Raw genomic sequence first — 21,170 nt, 5'->3', positions numbered from 1 at the left:
CAATTCCACTGAAAACACACGATACCTATTCCAAAATTGACTTCAGAAGAATTGATGTACGCTCGAACAACCGTTTGGTATGACTTGGTATACATATACTTAAATTGGAAGCGATTGTCTTAAAAATACTGAGTTTTTCATTATTGAAATTTCATTTTCCCACAATATACATACAACAACTCGAAGCATATTAATTAGATCAACACAAATATGCAACAGAATTCTATATTTCTCAATTAGAATTTATTCGCGTATACTTGGACAAAGCTTGTTAAATATTTGTTTTAGACAGACAGTTTTCCGTAATTCGGGAATTGACAAATGTCTCAAGTAGGTTCAAGTATGAACAATTCAAAAGAAAATCAACGACGTAACAAAATTTTATGAACAAAATCAAGATATATCTTACGATTAATCAATTTGTAAGAATAGAGATAGCCAGAAAAACAAATTACGACATCTGTCGGCGTCTTGAGACTTTGATTGAATGGAAGTCAGAAGTCAGAGCTTTAGTTGAAGCGACTCACAGAAAATTGGGATTCAAAATTCAAAATCTTAAGGAAAAAAATGCATTCCAAAAATTAAGAAATCGGCACCTAAATAAAGAAGTAGCAAATGGATCAGAAATCAAAACATAAAAGTCTCAGTGGCAACTAGTTTTCGCCCGCTAAAGGTCTGAAAATCCTCTTGTGGTCCTTTTTCAGCATACATTTGTCCTTTTGGAAACCGCCAAATATATGAAATGTTAGATCTGGATCAGAAGTTCCCCAAGTTATTTTTCTTTCCTGTTGTATGTCTTTCCGTGGACACCTTGGGGTACACTTGGTCCACTTTTGGTTAGGAAGGAAGGAAATCAAAAATTAGGGAAGATAGCCGACTGGGTGTTCATTAATTAATGTGCGTACACACCCTTGAAACAAAAAAATTGTGTTTCATATTTGTTTTGATCCAATCCATCTGCGTTTAGACTCGAATCAAAAAAGATGTCATAGAGAATCACTTGGAAGTACATACCAAGACTAAAATTGACTAGATATATTCATTTATGTACTTATTTCGAAGAAAACGTCTTTAGTAACACCAAATCTTTGATTTCAAATAATCATTTCGTGTTTAACGAAGTGATTATGGCTGCCATAACTTAGGGAATTATTACTTTAAAAAAAATAACACTTTTCAGTGAACAAAGTTTATTCGATTCTCAAATAATCCTTTACTTTCTTTTTTCAACACGATGGTAGTGAGGAAAAAGAAATATTATGAAGAAGTTGAGGTAGTACGTTGATTTTAGGTCCTCCAGTGGTAGTAGGAGTCACGATGTACGTTTTGAGCATCAGTTCTCTGTCAGAAGTCAAAATGGTAGATACTCATACAACACATGTAAAGTATTTGTGAGATAAAACTCAATTTCGAGCACTTCAATCACGGTTATACAGAAAAGTTGGTTTGATGATAATTTCTGACGGAAAAAAACCGATTTTAATTTGATTCTATTTGTAAATATGAATGAACAAAACACTTTATGTGGCTTTATGATAGATGGTTGGTATCTATACTTATTAAAGTGTATGAAAATCTATAAAAAACGATTAATAAATTTATTAAAGTGGCTATTTTCTGATGTAAAGTTCAACTAGTTCATAGTACACTAAATAGGGGTGTTTAGAACTATATTCAAATACTTTAAGTAATTCTAGAAGCATGAAAATCCATGTTGGATGAAACATATACAAATTTATCATAATTTAGTGTCCGAGTACTTTAAATTCGAGTCTTGAATCTTAATTATTAATCAGAATTGAAGATGAGTCACCAGCAAATATGATGATGAAAATTTTATTTTTGAAGAAAATTTAGTGAAAACTAATTCGTAAATACTAAAAAAATGTTTCTTAGAAACATGAAAATAACAAAAAATAATAATAGAATCATGGATTCAAGGAAGAAAAAAGATGTTACAGTGTATAAAAGTCCGAAATTGTCAGCTAAATTTTATATCCAATTCAATTCTAGCCGGAGACTCTTCTACAGCGAATTCGATATAAATTAAAGTATATAAATAACTGGTACTCAGATAGGGTGGACAATTAATATTAAATTGGACAATAAAAAAAGTTCCAGCTACAAATAAATTTCTAGAAACATAATATATTCCATTCAATTCGGTATCCAAAAGATCACAACCAATACAAGTAATTATAAGGAACATTCGGGATGGCTACAACTCCACTTATATACGTAGATAGATAGAGGACGATTTAGAATACTTATCGAGGTTTTATTGAATCGATTGCTAGATTTACAGAGCGCAGAGCAAGTTTAAATTGTTATAATTACTATAGTTTACATATTATAGCTTTTTCTATACTAATCAGACTTAAAAATGTTAGCTAGAATTTTCTATCATGCCACTTCTTCAATCAAATCATTTTTTCAACTAACCTATACGATGATTTGAGTTTAATATTCGTCATTTCTCACTCAATCTCCAATTTCTGGTTTCAAATTTAATCAAAATGTCTAGTGGAAAATGCAACGAATTTTCAATCGGTTTTGTTAGAAAAGAGAAATCCCATTGCAAACCAAAGAAAAAGTTTATACATCCCATTTGGTTCTCCAATGTTATGGAGAGACCCCAGCAGTCATGAAATCAAGTCAAATCTATTTCTAGTGATTTGGAAGATTCAATAAAAGAAACTAGTTTGAAGAATCCTATTAGTGATTTGCAATTATCAAAACTTGAAGTCAAAATCACTTTGGAAATAAACGGAAGCAAGATTTATAAGTATTTCCAAATATTACAGAAAAGAACGACTCACGGATCCTTGAAATTGTAACAGAAAGTCTCTTATTTGCCAATGATTAGCTGCTTGAAAGCTATACAAGAAAATTGTGGATGAAGCTTGTGGCAAAAAGGAAAATTGAAATTTAAGAAGATGTTATGAATAGATGGTAGTTTGGTCATCAAGATTCAAAGGTTTTTGAAGAACTAAAACATGAAAATATGTTAGGATATTAATAACTCTAATAACTAAGACAAAAACAAACAAAGCAATAAGAAGTAACTTGCATAAAAACTATTCTTATTAATTAAAAAACTGAATGTAAGTCTTCGAAACAGTTCCAGTACCAAATTAACATTAACAAATTGGATTATAACTTATGTTAAGCATCAAAAATGATGTTTTTTCACCCGGATATGAAATAAGAAATGTTCAAATCATTTAAATTCTTTTAACTTGCCCGTACAATATATAAAAATGTGATATTTTCTATTCATTTCAATTGCAGACGTCTGTTGGCTTGAAATTGATGATAACGTGGAATATACTGGACATCTTTTCTCAAAAATAATAGCTTGAAAGTATATTCGATACAATAGAACATTTTTCAAGTTTCAAAATAGAGATTTCATTTCAGAATGATTATTCCATCTCAAATAGTTGATAAAAAAAATGGTCCGTCCACTCCAAATTCGGTAAATTTCGTATTAAAATAAACGACAAACACTCGAAACTAATTTCATTTGCAACACTTTAATTAAATTATAAACAACTACGTACAAATCATTAGAATTTGTGTCAAACACTAAACAAACTGATGGAAAAAAAATTTATTCAGTAAATCTAAATTGGAGTACAAAAAAGGTAAACCATCAATTTATAAAATTTATATGAACAAACCGCTTTCTACTTTGATAGAGAAATAAAAATTTGTGAATCATGAGGCCATTACTGCCAAAATATTTCACTCGTAAACCATCATTTGTTGTCTTTACCTAGATCGTAACGGAGCAAGATGGTTGTGGTCTTCAAAAAAATTAATTACGATGATGAATTAAGTCAGCTAGAATCCATTAAATAACCAGTCAAGGCTCTAGCTCAAATGAATAAATATCGAAACCAACTTTTCTGTATATGAAAGCAACAGTTGAGTTCCTGTTAGTTAACGCACAGAGGCGGACTCGCGCGCTTGGTGGTCTGGGGCATCGTTAAACAATTAAAAAGAAATAGCCTTATCAATGTTACAAATACGCCTGTTTTTAGTTTACGTTGAATTTCTTATAGGTCAATATAAAAATAGTTTGTTATATATATATATATATATATATATATATATATATATATATATATATATATAAATATTTATTTTATCATCAAAAATTGAATTACTGTTGTTCCAAATATTAAATTACCAATTTAAACAAGAGATTGTAATCAATATATACATATTTAAGTGAAATACTAGAAAATTTTTTTACTCAGGGGGATATATTGTTAAGATACACACACCTGTTATTCGTCAATGTTCCCTTAAACTACCCCAACTCATTATTTTTTTATAAATAGTGTATGGCATCTGGAAAGGGACACATTAGTAAAAACAAACAGTGAAAGGACGACTCTAAGCCCGCAATATTAAATAACGGAGCCCCCGGGTACACAAACGGATCCCGTATGCATAGCTTGGCTAGAGGATACCCCAATTTAAATAAATTTTTCTCGCTTTGGGAACATAACAGCATTTTCTAAATTATTCTCAACCAGCAAACCTTAGATATAATGCCTGAGACTAGGCTGGAATACAAAAAAGTCTTCCAAGAATTGGTGGATGTTGGCTGCAACAAAGGGTGAGTCGTGCAATAGATTTCAATCAACAAATCCAGTAATGGTCTTGAAAAATAATGACTTTCTGTTTTTCTCACCAAACAACTTCTCCATCTACTTGCTATAAACGTCACGAACAATCTGGAATACAGCTGGAATGTCAGGGAGAAAATAATGCTGATCCGTGTCATCTTTAATCATTGGTATGCGTTAAATCAGACACTTGGAGAATACTTACTGATTCCCTTGTGAGGATAAAAGATTTGTGATTAGTTTTTCGAAGGACATTGGCCTTTGGTATGTGCGTAATGGTTCTCAGCCCAGCTATGAAGTATGAAGGGTTTGATATAGTATAAGGAAGAGGATTAACAAATGTTTGTATCAATAAAATGTATCACTAGTTTTATCTTTTCCATAAAATCTAGCGTTACTTTCAAACTATCTAAATATTTATTATATTGAACATAAATAACAGACTATTTTTATACAAAACTATCGGACAATCACTTAGTTGTATTCTATTCAATCAAATTATTGATTTCAAACTTCAGATCCCACTTTTGTTTGAGCTCAATTATGTTATTACTAGTTTTTGAGTATAAGGTCAATTGATATTAGTTTACCGAGAAGATACACCAACTTATACTAAGTAAACATGTATCTTCAGGGACTCGCGAAACCATCACCAGACTAAGAGCAAGGACACACTCATAATAAATCATTCAATCTATATTCTGGAATGCATTCAGCAGAGAAACTCTTTCTGATCTAAAATTCCATTTATTGTTGGTCTCTTTAGATTGCTTTTATTTCTCCGTTCAGTTTTGGCTTCTCTATACTTACAATGTTTACTTTATTCGATAATTCCACTCTTTTTTCTTCTTATATTTATACAGGTCGTTATCTTCAATTTCTCATAATCTTCTATTTTCATCATTGTAGTTCCTTTTAGTTTTTGCTGAAATCTTTTCTTCTTCACTAATTCTCAGCCTTGTTTTTTCCGCGAAATGATTTCTTCTGTTGACTATGAAATTGAAACTTTCCAGCTTCCAGTTGAGAATTCCTAAATCACGGGTATCTTCTATTATTCCAGAATTTGCTCATTGTCTTAATCTAATGTTGGTTATCACCATCTTATCATAAACTTGACTATACTTTGGATGTCTTCTTCTTCTTCTTCTTCTTCTTCTTCTTCTTCTTCTTCTTATTTTAAGACTACGTCTTGTGTTTTCAAAGAGGCAACCTAAGTTGTGACTCCGAGGACCAGCTCTTATACCAGCGCTTTGGTGGTCTCCCAGGTGGTCTACTTGTATTGGGTCTCTCTTCCTTTGCGATTTTCGCCAGTCGATCGTTGTTCATTCTATTGACATGATCTCTCCATGCTCTTCTTCTAGTTCTGGCCCATCTCACTATATCCGGAACGTCACACATTCTTCTAATTTCATTGCTCCTTATTCTGTCTCTGGATGTCTATTCCACAAAAGACATTCTAGTTTACTGGTTATAGTTGAGACTAGAATGGTGAGTACAGTACTTTCGAATGGTTCTAATATAAATTTGATATACAAAAACTGAGGATTTGTTTCTTAAAATTAACGCAGGTATGTTTGTTGGAGAGTGTAATATTGTTTGATTACGTTTATAAAAGAATTAGTTGATTGTTCGATAGAATAAACAAAAGTCCGTAACTATATTTATAGGTTTTGTTATAGGTTAATTTTGGGGTTTTTTCCTAAGATTTGGTTGAATTATTGGTGTTATTTTTGCAGCAATTTCATACAACTAATGTCTGAACTGATCTATACTATCTATGATTACTAGATCCTTAAAAATAATTTGTCTATCATGGAAAATAAGGTGTTAAAACTATAAGGTGCTTTCATAATAAGCTAAAAATTCGGACGTGTAGCTTTAATAATCATTTTTATACAATATTTTCCATGCTATAATTTCTTGAATATATTATGTTCCAAGTTTCAGATTCATTTTGAACAATGCTTCTAATAAAAATGTTAATGCTAGATTGCAAATTCCGTCTAAAAAACATTTTAATATTATTCTCATAAGAAAAAAATCAAATTTATTTATTAGGACTCCTCCAACTAATCAATCTGTCTGGGATACAGCATCAAGATAAGTCACGTATGATCCTGAACGCACGCCACGCCACCCTACGCCTTGCGATGTGGTTTCCACAGCAAGAGAAAAAGAAGATTTTGAGCTCATAGAATCAACAAAAACGATAAAATTTAGTTTAGAGGAGAATCCATACGTTTTAACACGCGTCGGTTATATCTGAGAATGTTTAATCGTCTCACGTGGAATGACGTAGCGTGGCGTGGCGTATAATGGGCTGAGCATGTACGCAGACAATTAAATTGAGTAGAAAAACATATTGACACATATTCGTGGCGTGGCGTTGAGTGTTGCTAGTGGTTTTCGGTCTTTTTTCCCTATTTTTTATCGGGATCATCTTCTAGGGGTCCATTAGGTGACCGTTTCATAGTCATGTAAACTTCACGAAATCGTCAAACAGCAATTCAAACTCGAAATTGTTTTGAAGAGGTTCATAACGTCAGTCTAAGTAGAAAGACACTTAGAAGACGGTTGCTTAAAGTTAATTTAAAATTTTAAGTTCTAACGAAGGTCCCAAGTTCATCTTGTATCAACATTAGCATCAGCTGGGAAGCACAGAGATTGAAAAAATCAGTGAAATCATGTTTTTTTTTTCAAAAATAACAGCCGTTTTTCAGTAAATTTCGTGAAGGAGAGGTAAAAATATGGAAATATCGAGAGGAACGTTACTACCAAGCAAATTGCAGTACTTGTAGTCAGTACTAACTCCACAGAAAAGTTAAACAAAAAATGCCAGCCTCTAATTATGTTGAATGACTTAAATTAGCGTTGGTGGAAAAGTGGGACACTTTATCTCAAGAATTTATCGACAAGGTTCACTCAGAGTCTGTAATTGTTGAATATTTAAATGTTTCAGTCATCGATGTAACCATCTTTTATTATTTTAGTGCACAACAATGTCGACAAATAATATTTTCCGTCATCACTGTCCAATTTGCCCAATCGGGTTGAGGTCCAGCGACATTGATGGCCAAATAATCACTTTCAGTACATTCTTTCTTTCAAATACGCTTTTACATCTTCAAGTAATTATTAGGATCGTTGTCTTACTAGAAGATGTTTTAAAATCGGAATAATCCATGAATTATGATCCGTTTTTCTTTTGACCTGCACACAAACACTCTTTTCTTAGATCAAACTTTGACTCATCACGTTTCTTCAATGCCACCCTTCCAAAAAAGACAGATTCATTGATCTTAGCTGCTAAATTTGAGCCCGTGAGCGTTTTGAACGTTTTCTATCGCCAAAGCTTTCGATGGATGCAAATTTTTTCACCCCTTCTAAAACTTTAGAACAATTTTTATGCAAACATCACAAGAAAATGTCTTGTTCAAAAATGTATAAATCACAGCGCGCCTTCTTGTGTCTCGTAGGGCTAACTGGGACTAAACTACAATCATAAACAGCAGGTACTTATGCTTGTATTAAGTAAACAAATAATGGACAACGTAAAAGAAAAATTTGTTAAAATTGTATTATCTTGAAATTGAATGAATGGATTATGGGGTGGGCAAAAACTTGAACTATATTGAACGATTTCTCTAATAGCAATAACCATGTTAGTTATCAGTACTTTGGGATAATATTCCTTAATGAAGACACCCTGTTAATTATTATTATGTGCTAAAAATCGCGGTTGGGAATTTTGATCGATTGGTCAGAGCGTTTCTGAAAAAATCTTTGATCAACTGGATCTGTTTCAAATTATAGGTATCAAAAGTATGTTAATTAATATTTCTTTAAAGACCGAAATTAGAAAAAAATATCAAAAAATTACTATAAGAAAAATTGTTTATCAAAATAGATCTGAAATTGAGAGCATATATTCAAAAAATTAAAATGTATATTTATTACGTGACACCTTGGAATATTACCTAGTAAAAATAGCACCAACAAGTAGATTAGTTCCATATTTATCCATCAAACAGTGAAAATGGATCTACGAGGGCATTAAAATCGGATTGGCCTATTTATAATTTCGGTTACAGGCCCACCCGTGGATGTGGGAGTCACTATGTACGTGCTCAGCATTAGCTCGCTGTCCGAGGTCCAGATGGTTAGAGTCTCAATATTTTATTGTTATACGGTTTTATAATATTTAAATGGTTTTTTTTTGAAGTAGACTAGACCCGTCCCCGTGCGGACTGCAATTCTCGATCAGCCGTTTCTTTTTCGTCTTATTTAATGGTCACACTATAGATTCACTCGCGGATTTGATTCCGAATCGGTTTAGAGACCCCTCCGCGAACTATAATTTTGAAAATGCGCATGCGATCAGTACCTAAACTAATTCGAAATCAGTCCCGCGAATAAATCTTATATAAGATAGATTTGGACCCGCTAAACTTGCCATTTTATCGACAAAGTATAGGTCATTTCATGGTCGGTAAATTTCATTGCGGAATCAACCTTTCACGGTTGATATTCCTTGACAAAACATCAAGATAGTGACCTTATTTCAAGCTTTTGTATATCGTATATTCGGATCATTTCTATAAGCGTATTTTATATTTTCAAAATAATACTAAAAACTGGTCGTTATTATGTTATCAACAATCTGATAATATAAAATTTCTTCTACGAATAAAATCCTGTATATCAAACGTACATATACTTTTTACCATGTTTGAAACATCCTGTATATCAGGGGCATTGAAGGAACTCAGTACATCGATCAAAAATAAACTTCGAGATAATTCTATTCACACGATTTTGTTTATATATTGTTATTGAGACACCCTATAAAGATCCTCAATTATTTTAGTATCGCTGCAGATATACAGGGCGTCAAAAATATAATTTGGGGTTTGAAAACTATTGACAACATTGTAATGAAATTTCATACAAATATATTTTGGAAGCTGGCACAATATATGAATTGGTTTTTATATTTGTATTTAAAGTTTCATTACAATTTTTCTTGGAGTTTCGACAAAACAGTAAAAAACGTTTTTAAAGATTTTTTCATCAGTGCCCTTTACCTTAAACCTAACGCAACCTTCTTATATTTATAATATCAGATTGTTGATCACACCAAAAGCTACTTTGTAGTATTCTTTAGCTTACAAATAATTTGTTGAGATGCTTCACAACAAGATTGAGGTGCTATTAGTATCAGCAAGATTTGGGGCAAAATCATGAATTGCAGTCCCGGCCGCGAGCGAGCACGTATCGAAATCAGGTTTGTTTTGAACCAAACGAAAAACTGTTTCAGTTCTAATACCTTAATAAATAAATTTATTTATATAATTGACGGTATCGAAACAAACCAATCGTTCGCAGCCCGGCGGCAGGCCAAGGGCACGTGTTTGATTTGGTTTTCATTTGTTTGGGCGCGCGCAACTCAGGAAAAGTTTACTTGCCCTTACAGGCCCACCTGTGGATGTCGGAGTCACCATGTATGTGCTGAGTATAAGCTCCGTCTCGGAAGTTTTGATGGTATTTACATCTTCAATTCTCTATATTACTTGAATTTTTTCAGCCGTTGGACGTTTCCCAGAGCTTCTAATCAAGCAAACAGACCACGAAAACACGTATTCTCATTACATTAAGACGGCAATTAATCCTGGGTTCCAGTGAACAACCATTTTGTAGCTTATCATTTGAACATAACCCAAGAATTATGACTACGAGGATGGTCACAGAAGTACCTAATAAGAATCGTCAAGCTCCTTGGAATACCAATTACATCATTCGAGGGGGCTAAATTTTAGCCATTGCAATAACGGATATGTGATCTGGTGTATTATCTTGATGAAACAACACTTTCTTCTTATCCAAATGCGGCCGTTTTTGCTTGATTTCATCGCTCAAACGTTACAAAAAGTTCGCATAATACTCGCCGTTAATAGTTTTTCCTTTTTCAAGATATTCAATGGAAATTATCCCAAGAGCATCCCAAAAAACCGACGCCATGACCTTGCCTGCAGATGGAACGGTCTTGGTCTTCTTTGGAGGCGGTTCACCGTTTTCGGTCGATTATTTTGATTGTTCTTTTATTTCATGTGTGTAGTGATTGATCCAGGTTCCATTCATGGTTATGAAACGGTGATAAATTCGAAAACATCTTCACTATTCTGGATGCTGCGATGCTGGTCCCCGGAGGTCGTACGGATTCGTTTAAACTCTACCAGTCTCACCCAGAGTAAGATCTAGTTCAACTTTTACGCTGATTGTGCTAATGCCTTCCAAATAACGATGACCAATTCCTTTCGTGCCCAAAAACTTAATGAAAACGTTCACTAATATGCTGTATAGATTGTGTACTTTTCCAGCAATCACCGCCATCTCTACGTCAGGCCAGGTACTTCTTGGACCATCATCGTTATTGAATTACATGTTATAAGTAAAAGAAACTTACATATTTCGATGTATAGTCTACTAAAATTTGTCAAAAACCTTGATTGAAGCTTCTTGTGAATGGAGTTAGATAAAAAACACTGAAAATTTTAAGGATTTAAACCTTTCGTACAGCTTTGTAAATCTCAGTTGTAGCATAAGCATCGAAGCCACTTAGACAAGTTTCTTGTAATTCGAAAATTAAGAGATTTGAAAGTTATTGAAGAAAACAAATTAATATAATTGCAAATCACTGCTGGAGTATTACCAAGAATGCGAGAAAAGACATTCATCGAGAAAAATGTGAAAAAATAAACTTATAATTTGTGAAATGGCTAGATTATAATCTAAACAGTGTTAAAATAAATATACAGTTTCGATACAATTTTTTAATTAGCTTTGGTTGCAATAAAAACATCGTAGATTGATACCATACGAAGTTTTTTTAGTTAATATGAATTAAAAATGATTTAAGACAGTAAAAAATGTGGTTACAATCATTTGCTTGATTAGAGAATCATTCTTCTTCTTCTGGGAAATGGACTACTACAATTGGTGTAATTTGATCGCATCACTTTGTAAAATGTGTGTTGCAACCCACATTGACGGTCTTGTGTGTATTCTAAATTTTGATCAAAAAGGCCCACGAGGATACAAATCAGTTATTATCTTGTTCTGTATAACCCGAAGAAACTTTTAAATACGTCATATAATGTTATTAATAATTGAGCGAGTTCATATTCACACTAATTTTTGAGATCCCACCGATCAAATTGATAAGCACATAAAATTATAATCATTAATAAATATTATTATCAATACATTTTCCATATTTATGGCTTCGGAAACTATTTGTTCAAAAGGGATGATTATACAGAATTTATAGTCGAAATTCAACTGGTAGTATCATTTTTTCATTATGTTTATAAATGGAATTTTCTACCATATATCTAGTAATTTTAGTGTGAAAGTTTATAATGTCACATCTCAAAACTTTTGTCATATTTTTTTAAATCCTCAGCAGCCACAACATCCTATAGTTCACTGTAAAAAATATTACTAAACAATGTTTTTAAAAAAGGCGTAATATCAAAGAAATGTTACTAACATCAGGTGGAATATTTTCTCAAGATTTATCCTTTGGGTAAGGACGAAAAACAAACCTCATTGAGGTTTAACTGCAATTACTTGCGTTAGAAAACTGGCGAGCAAAGAAAAGTGACTTGAGAAAAAAGGATTTTTTGGGACAGTCACGCAGACAATTCCACTGAAAATTCGAATATCAATTCGACGATATTAAAAAATATTGTTTAAAATAGGTGGTTTTGATCATTAGAATACTTTTTGACGATAAAATTTCTCGATATCTCGCTTCGTTTTCGAGATATCGATATTAGAAATCATAAAGTTACTTCGAGATTCGTTTTCTAGAACAGATGTAGCTTAATACTTCGCCTAGAATAACGATTTTGTCTTGTAATATAACAAACAAAAGGTTTTTTATTCAATTTTCACCTTTCCTAGAAAGGTCTGTTGTTCGGTAAATAAAAAAAAATTCTGGCAATAATTTGAGGATTCCATTTATAATTAAATGAAGAAATATGATGTTTCGAGCTTAACAAGCAAGAAGTACGCTCCGAATGCTTTCAAAGACGAATTCCCGGTAGGTTTATGTTGGATTAGGTTAGGTTTCTTCGACTCCAAGTATAAAAATCTCGAAAACTAAACAAGAAAACTTATTTTGGGTTAATTTACAAAATGATATAGCCAAATCGTGGCATCACGGAAATCGTACTGATTCCATGAGCTGAATCGTTACCCCATCCTGGTAAAAAGGAACAACGAAGATCCAGGCTGCTATTTCTACAAAGAAAACAATCATTGCAGCTCGGAATTTGATCCTGTCTGCACATAAAACAACACCATTCACTTATTGGGTGTTTTAAGCAATATGTCCTGGCATAGTCACGTGGTGGACTCAACCAAGCCGCTTCCCAAAAACTTGAAGCCACTCTTCGACTCCCTAAAGATGCTCGATTCAATACAGAAGAGAGTCAATAGGCGATCCAGAGTTAACCAGAAATGTTCTTCCAAGCTGTTTAATATAATCCTGTATAATGCAGTTTTTGCAAGACTTAATCGACAGGCAGACGTGGTTCATGAGTACCTGCCTGCAGATACGCAGATCTTCAATTTATAGGGACTTATTTCTTTGGAGAAGTGCACGCCTATGGAATCAGCTACTACAACCTACAGAAGTTCAAGATCTGTATCTTGATTTGAAATACGTCTTGCCTTGAAATGGAAATTTGGTTGTATTGAAGAGAAATATTCTTCCTTGCTTCTGACATCTCTGTATCTCAAAAATTGGTGACGGAATCACTTTAAATGAATTTCAATCAAATATTAATATCGTTAGATTTTTATCTATGATATTTTATACATAGAATACAGGTAAGAAGCCACATTGCTGTCGTCGGTATTTTTATTTTGACTATTATTTCGTAAAATTAAATTTTGAAGATGGAACCAATACAATAAATCTTCTAGCTTCCTATATTATAGCTTTTGGAAGCGAATTTGCTAAAAAATGCATGCACTGTATATAGCACTGTGTTGAATATGTATAAAATATCTAATATTAAAAAAATAATACAGTTTTCACTCAAAAATACTCAATTCTATTACTACTTAAGAAATTTTCATTATAAAAAGAATAAATAATCGATGAAGTATCATTTGTACGTCTTTGTGTAGCATTTGGAGACAGTTCAATCAATGGCGCGTAACACGATCCAGACATGTGTCTTTGCAATCAATTTTGTCACAACCATAAGTTCATTAAAATCCATTTTGAATAACAGTTAATGCGAAACCTGCATTTCAAGCAGCACGATCTGTTCGTCCTTTGAATTATCAGCTTGTTGATCAGTGTTGCCTTAACTTTAATCAGTTTAACCACCCAAAATTTGTCACTTTTGTATCTCGAAGATATCAACTATCTCTTGGAATCATAGTTAACGGTTAACCATGAAAATTCTCAAGATTTTTGACTGCTTTCTATGGTAGTTTTTCCGAATCTTCGTGGGGAAAGTCAAATTGCATTAGAGATTCACAATTATCGAGATAAAAAACAGATTTCTTGGATCTCGCTCACGACATTGGAGCTTGTTAACACTAGGTGGAAAATTCCCTTGTATATGAAGAGGAGTAAGGTTGATTTTTTGGAAAGGTAACCTAAGAGACGTTCTCCTGGTTCCAGATACGGATATATATATTGTCCATGAATCATAATTAATGGTAAACCATGAAAACTTTCCAAATTTTTGACTGCTTTACAACATTATGCTACCTACTTTACACATTAAACAGGTAAAATTTCATAAAGACGCTAAATATGAATAGTTATGCTTTCTTGTATTTGCAAATATTATTTTCAAAAAAACAGGACTAAAACTAAAAAATGAAATACTTATTGCCCCAGAGATTCATATAGTTATGAAAGATCCTTAGTTCGAAATCCTCTTGTCTTGAAAAAGTCCTTCAAAATGGTTGTCGAAGAAATTGTAAGGAATAAAAACAAAATTGAAGGGTGTAGGGACGAAAAATTGTTATCAATTGTTTCTAATAATTTGGCGATTGTAGGCCTGTTGAAACAGTTATTTCGATTGAAAGAAACTCAAACAATTAAGCAAAGCAAAATGTAAAAAAGCTTAAAGCGGCTCACGGAAAAGTGTGAGTCAGTTCGCGAATATGGGACAGAAAATTCAAGATCGATAAGTAATATGTAAGCAACATTCTAAAGGAACAAAATGTAGTCCAAAAATGTGAAAAATCGTTCTAAAATATTCTAAGAACCAATAAATGGAACAAAAAACAAATTTTGGAAGTCTCAGTGGCAACGAGCTAGAGGTTTGGAAATCATTATCGACAACGAGTCACGAAAGTGAATTCAGAAGTTTATTCCAAAAGACACAAGAAATCCAACTCGAAAGTGTTGATATAGTTGGCGTTATCTCCTCCAGGTCGTTCTTCAGCATACATTTGAAAAAGAGTGTAGCATCTACGAGGTCTGGCTATTAAATATCGTGACTGTGCGCCTAGAGGGCGCCCTAGACGGGCGAAGTATCCAGATATCTTGTCTATGCACGTCCCAAAACACGTTTCCATCGCTATTATAGTATTTGTGCAGTAGTATTTGAAATTTCTCGTTAAATAGAAAAAAAACTTCGACTGAGTGCTATAAATTGTTGTAAAAGGCCTACGGGGACAATTCTCTATCTCGTGCGCGTGTTTATAAGTGGTGTATGTGCTTTAGTGAGTGCTGAGAGAGCACTGAAGATGACCAGCACCTAGGACTGTTTGAACTTCGAAAACAGTGATGATTCGGATGATTGTCGAGGCTATAAACACCGATAAAGAAACGGTTAGAAAAATTTTACACCAGGAATTACACATGACAAAAGCTGTGTGAAATTGGTACCAAAAAATCTAACTCCTGTTGAAAAGCTCTTGCGTCATTAGGTCTGCTCAGATTTCTTTGAAAAGTTAGATAAAGATCTGCTTTGAAACGGACCCGATTAGAGTCGATGGAAGTGGTAAAGCAAAAAACGGCAGAGCTCCTGAAGACCTTCACCAAAGAAGAATTCCAGCACTGCTTCGATCAATTGAAAAAACGTATGGAAAGGTGTGTGGCAAGGACAGAATGCAGAATAGTTTTTATAATAAAACCCTTTTTCACAACCAGTCTTGTTATTTAATACCCAGACCTCGTAATTCAATGCAGTTCATGGAGAAAAAGCATCTTGAAGATTTTGCAGAGTTGAATAGTTTAGGAATGTGCTTCAACAGCGGCGATTTTTGAAGACGAATCGACTGGGTACCTGATTATAATGCAGTAAACATTGATGATACATAATGAATAATTGAATTGGAACAAACAGTTTTTCTGGATTTTTTGTCTCCACACCCTTATCATTGAAAATTAGTTTCATACACCGATATTTCAATTTTTCTAAGGATATTTCTGAAAGTTATGAATATAAAAAGCGTTTTCATCCATATTATATGATTTCTGAAGAACAAGAAACAAAGTTTATAGTATGAAAATATTAGTATTGCTCCATATTTTTAGAAAACCAAAGTTTGTCATTTTAATTATTTTATCACATAAGTTATAAAGTATTTTTAAAACCACACGTCAAAGAATATTCTTATTATGAAAGAAGTTTACGTTATCATTGATAGAAGATTTCTGAAATTATCCTAAATGGATAGTGTTGATATCTACCAAAAGCTATTTATTACAGGGTGTTTCAAAAAAGGATGATCCCTTCTCTGGGATGGATAGACCTGTATACAGATTTTTTACGATTTTCTCGCAACTACTGGCAACATTGTAATAAAATTTCAAACGAATACGTTTCGAAAGCTGATAAATCCAATGAATTTGTTTTCATATCTGAATCTCATAGAGGGGGCTAGTTACAGGGTTCAAACCATACCGTAACATTGAACATAACTTTCTTAATATTAGTAGATTTATAAGGCAAAATTTCAAGTGAATTTCAACATCGTTATTGAATTATGAAGTAATAACCGATGCTGGTATAAATTATTGATTATAATTATTAATTAGTAAGCATTATGTGCATTGATGATTTTTTTGTGGCGTAAATTAGATCCCATCGATAAAACAGATACATTTTGAAAAATTGGGAGTGATGGCTTTCGTTTCTTGTATCGTTTCACCAAAATCCAGTCTAATCAGTTTAAGATCTTGTCTTTTAAAGTTGAATTAGTAAGGGCACTGAGCTATTGGAGGCCTTAGTATGAAACAAACAACAGTTTGAGTCCCAGAACCGCAATACATCATATTTTTCAATTTTCTATCTATCCTAGAGACGGGATTACCTTTTTTTGAAACACCCTATATATTCCAATCACGTTTCCATTTGGACAGTGAAAAATATTTACTATATTAAATATTATTACTAATAATAAGAAGAAAATAATAATATTTGTAAATCTATAGTATATAGAAATGTTCTTTGAGACACTTTAAATTTTTTATTTGCAATAAACGACTTATAATTTTTACAAAAAATAACGAATCAATCCTTTAATAAATGAATAGTAACAAAAAAATGAATGAACCCGATTTTATTGCAATGAACTTATATTTATTTGATCCATATTTTGGAATCCCCTGACTATGTGAATATTATTTATTGCTTTTTGGAATACTCTGATCGTGTGGCTGTGTCGGGGACTTTTCACATTTCTATATTGACAATTCCTTATCTTTAGTTTTCTATCTCAAGTATACAACTAATTTTATAATAAAAAAATTTTAGAGAACACGACATTTATTATAATAATTTTCATTAATTTTTATTTCTTTTATTTCTTATTTCTAAATCTAAATGTTTTTGATTTTTGGTCTCTTCTATCAAAATATTTTGATAAAGACTTAAAGAAAAGTCGAAACGTCAATTTTTATCTTTCTTTTCAAAAACTACCAAAAAAAGAAGTGACCTAAAGTCAAGAATATTTAGAAACGTATAAAAATAATTTTAAGATACTACAGAATTTGGTTTTAGCACTTTGACTATCTTCTTATTAAAAATCTTCATAATATTTTGAAATTAAAACTGTGAAATAAATAGATTCGAATTTCCAATAACATAACAAGATAATAACTGAAGTATACAGTATGTATGTTTGTCGTATGTCACAGCAGTCTTGAATACTTGGACTGTGAGCATGGTCGCCATCAATCTGCTGCCAGTTGCTTTTGTCGTAAGATAATAAGGTCAAGGTTTCACACGTTCGAAGATCATACAATAAACGTAGTAATAACCAAAATTAAATTTGCTTGAATGACATTCTTCTTTCAAAATCAAGTTCACTTTATAGAATCCTTCATCGGATAAATGGAATGATTCTTGTAAAGGATGAAACATTCTCGATTCCAATTTCTTTTTTTTGAGGTTTAGCCCTCGACAAAAGTCTCATTATTAATATAATTCGATTATGACAAATCTCGAAAAAATTGTTTAGAGTTTAATTAACACCAATTAGCGATAATTCAATAAATATGAAGTGGAAACGTTATTTTGAAGGCTAGATTTTACTTATTCCCATCTACTATATATGTTCCGACTAAGGAAGACAGAATGGCAACGATTTTTATTTCCTCCGAGGTTTCAGCTCGGTTCTGCGCATTCTCAAGCATGCGCAGTATAGATAAAGTGTCTCGAACGAGAGATAAAATGAATACTGTCGACACCGTAACGTAGAGACATTTTTTCCCATACCAACCGTATTACATATATAATATTGTGTGTTTTCAGAAAATTTTATATCACAAATTCGTTACAAAACACTCAAAACCTAATAAGTAATAGCGATTATTTTTGAATAATGATAAATATGAAAAAAACATAAACGTTAATGTAGGAGATGATGAAAATGCACGCCGCGAACATCTTAGCAACATCCTAATCTGTTATAGAAATGTTTCAACATCGCAGTTTTGTATACAATATTCCGACAAAAGTAAGTCTAATAGAGTCAGATCCGGAGTTCGTACTGGTCATTTTATCGATTTCTATCCACCGATTTGGAAAATTTGATTCAGGTACTATCGAAAATCGATGGGGGGATGCTAAAACCATATTATGTTCGCAGGAACTAGCTAAAATTTTATTAAAACCTGACATTTAAACTAATAGTTGAGGAAACCTCTAAAAATTGGTATTTCGCCAATACCGTGGAAGATATTGAAAATATCGATACAATAGATGGAAACAAATATTAACAGCTTAAAAACTTTTAGAAAAAAATTCCATTTTGGAGTCTTATCAGAAGAATTTCCATGTGTTTTGAAAAATTCCGAAAAGTGTAAATGGAAACAACGTTTTTAGACGCATATCCTGAAAGAGCAGGATCTTGGGACTAGAATGACAAATGGTCTTTATCAGGAATCTGCAGTTTGATATTCAGATATTGATATAGAGAAAATGTGATTGAATTTGGTCAAAAAATAAGACGGCAAATGAGAAAATTTGAAGCGAGCTAAAAGCTCCCATTTGTGTCTATGTCTTGCAAATCATTTGCAATATTTTCAAGTAAGTGTGCTGATTCCACATTCAATAAAGATTCCCAGCTGATATCGCATACCATTTAGGAACATTTTTCATTTCCAAAACTAAATCTTTCATAGAGAAATAGAACTGCAATCTACTGCTGGCCACGTTTGCGAGAATCTCGTCTAGTCAAGCTTTCGAAATTTTCCTTGCGAGACAAGCCGAAACTTTCAACAAATATCATCTCAAATCTCGCAAGAGTGTCTCGCGAAAGTCTTGAAGTATCGCAAATATTAATTAATTACTCTAATAATGGACCCCTGAAGAGACAGAAACTGCAGATTGCAAATTCTGTTGCGTAGAAGACGAAACCTCCATCTAGATTCTATCTACTAGCCAATCTATTCCCTTTTCCCATTTCCCAACACCGAAGTTTGGCACAAAAAGTAGTTAGTAGTTAATAACTGAGATATTTTGGAGATGTAGTCTATTGTATGAAGGTTTTGTTTTGATTTTACTAGATATTTTGTTCTCCGTTAAAATCAAAATTGTGTGAAGTGATGTAATTAATTTTTTTCTATTTCGTGTATGTATGATTGATTTTCTTTTTCTCCATATATCTTGTTAGATCACTTTGTTTTTTTAACTGATGTTACATGTATACTTTATTTAGATAAGAAACACCACACATTGCGAGATCTCTGCGAGACATGAGACGAGACAAAGTTTTTTTGCTTTTTTTTTCACGAAAAGTCTCCTCTCAGACAATATGACTGCAATCACCTCCTTTTGAAGTCTCATTCTGTTTTTTTTTCATGTTTCTGGAATGATCTTCAATCTAAGCAGGGCTGGAATCTAAAATATGGAAATTTGAATGAAGAATTTTGTATCTTCTACAAGAATCGCTCCAACAATCCGGGGACAAAGTATAAACTCAGAGACAGAGCTTGTCAGACTCATTCTAAATAAACTGAAAAGTTTATTTACCTCAACAGCCAACTAATCAAGTATTAGGGCGTTCAATAAATAGATATCTAGACTTATTAGCTAGTAAAAATCTTCAGTTATCAAAAATAAAACATAGTAAATAATTTCTTCGAGTTAAATAGTTAGCAATTATCTATCCAATACATAACTATCTTTCAGTGGAAGCTAATAGCTAGTAACTGATAGTTATGAATACGTCTGGCAAGTTCTGAGTCTCAATCACATTTACATACATATATATTAGTTGACAATTCAAGCGACACATTTCATTGTCCACCACATCAATTTTATGAAAATATTGAAACGTGTTGTTGTACTACATCGCTTTTAAGTCTATAAAAGCGATAAAGTATTCCGAAAATATAGAATAAGGTACTACTAAATGAATTTATCAAAGGCAGAAATCGGTACTATAACGACTGTCGGGTGGATGTTATATTTGTAACATATTCAGTTATTTTGGGCCGAATAGGAGTCAGGGGAGATTCGACTACTCCACCTGTACATCCTTTAGGCTTCATGGAAACCAAATCAAGGTTAAAGGTCACCGCAGGACGTGACCCTGGCCTGTCTTGCGCGTGAGTCCACCTTGCCCTTAACCCTTTACCCCCAGAACTCGGGAAAGGGCGGATAGGTAATTCTCTTATATTGGAGCATGATTTGCATGGTTAGTTTTTTTATAAATTGCTGTATTTTTGAATAGATAATTACAATTTATGTAAATTAATATATTAAAACGATTTTTTGGCGAAAAAATTCTTAGTGTTTAATATTTAGTTGAAAGATAATCATATATAACGATACTATTATCAAATAATTAGTTTCCTAATAGAATTTGAAAGAAATTATCTTATTTTGACAGCTGCAAAGTATATTTGTAGTTAATCGCATGCGCAGCTGACAAAATAATCAAAATAATTCACAATTCTGTACGGAAATATGTGTACTTCAATACATTACTGGTGTAATTGAAGCAACTAATACTTTTTTCCCAAATTATAGTGAAGGTTTT

General features: G+C 32.6%; 1 protein-coding gene across 5 annotated transcripts in view; it reads left to right on the top strand.

Moving 5' to 3' along the window:
- LOC130442606 (gamma-aminobutyric acid receptor subunit beta) overlaps positions 1 to 21,170 on the top strand; it is a 103,009-nt gene that overhangs the window by 29,834 nt on the left and 52,005 nt on the right. For 3 of the 5 annotated variants that reach the window (XM_056776880.1, XM_056776878.1, XM_056776881.1), the window contains exon 3: positions 8,732 to 8,799. In XM_056776880.1, the coding sequence (XP_056632858.1) occupies positions 8,732 to 8,799 (68 nt within the window). Of the gene's footprint in view, positions 1 to 1,291; positions 1,360 to 8,731; positions 8,800 to 21,170 lie in introns of all 5 variants that reach the window. The other 2 variants (XM_056776879.1, XM_056776877.1) reach the window with 1 other exon arrangement.

The sequence above is a fragment of the Diorhabda sublineata genome, chromosome 4, assembly GCF_026230105.1.
Source record: "Diorhabda sublineata isolate icDioSubl1.1 chromosome 4, icDioSubl1.1, whole genome shotgun sequence".
Lineage (NCBI taxonomy): Eukaryota > Metazoa > Arthropoda > Insecta > Coleoptera > Chrysomelidae > Diorhabda > Diorhabda sublineata.
This window is presented reverse-complemented; position numbering and strand designations above follow the sequence as displayed.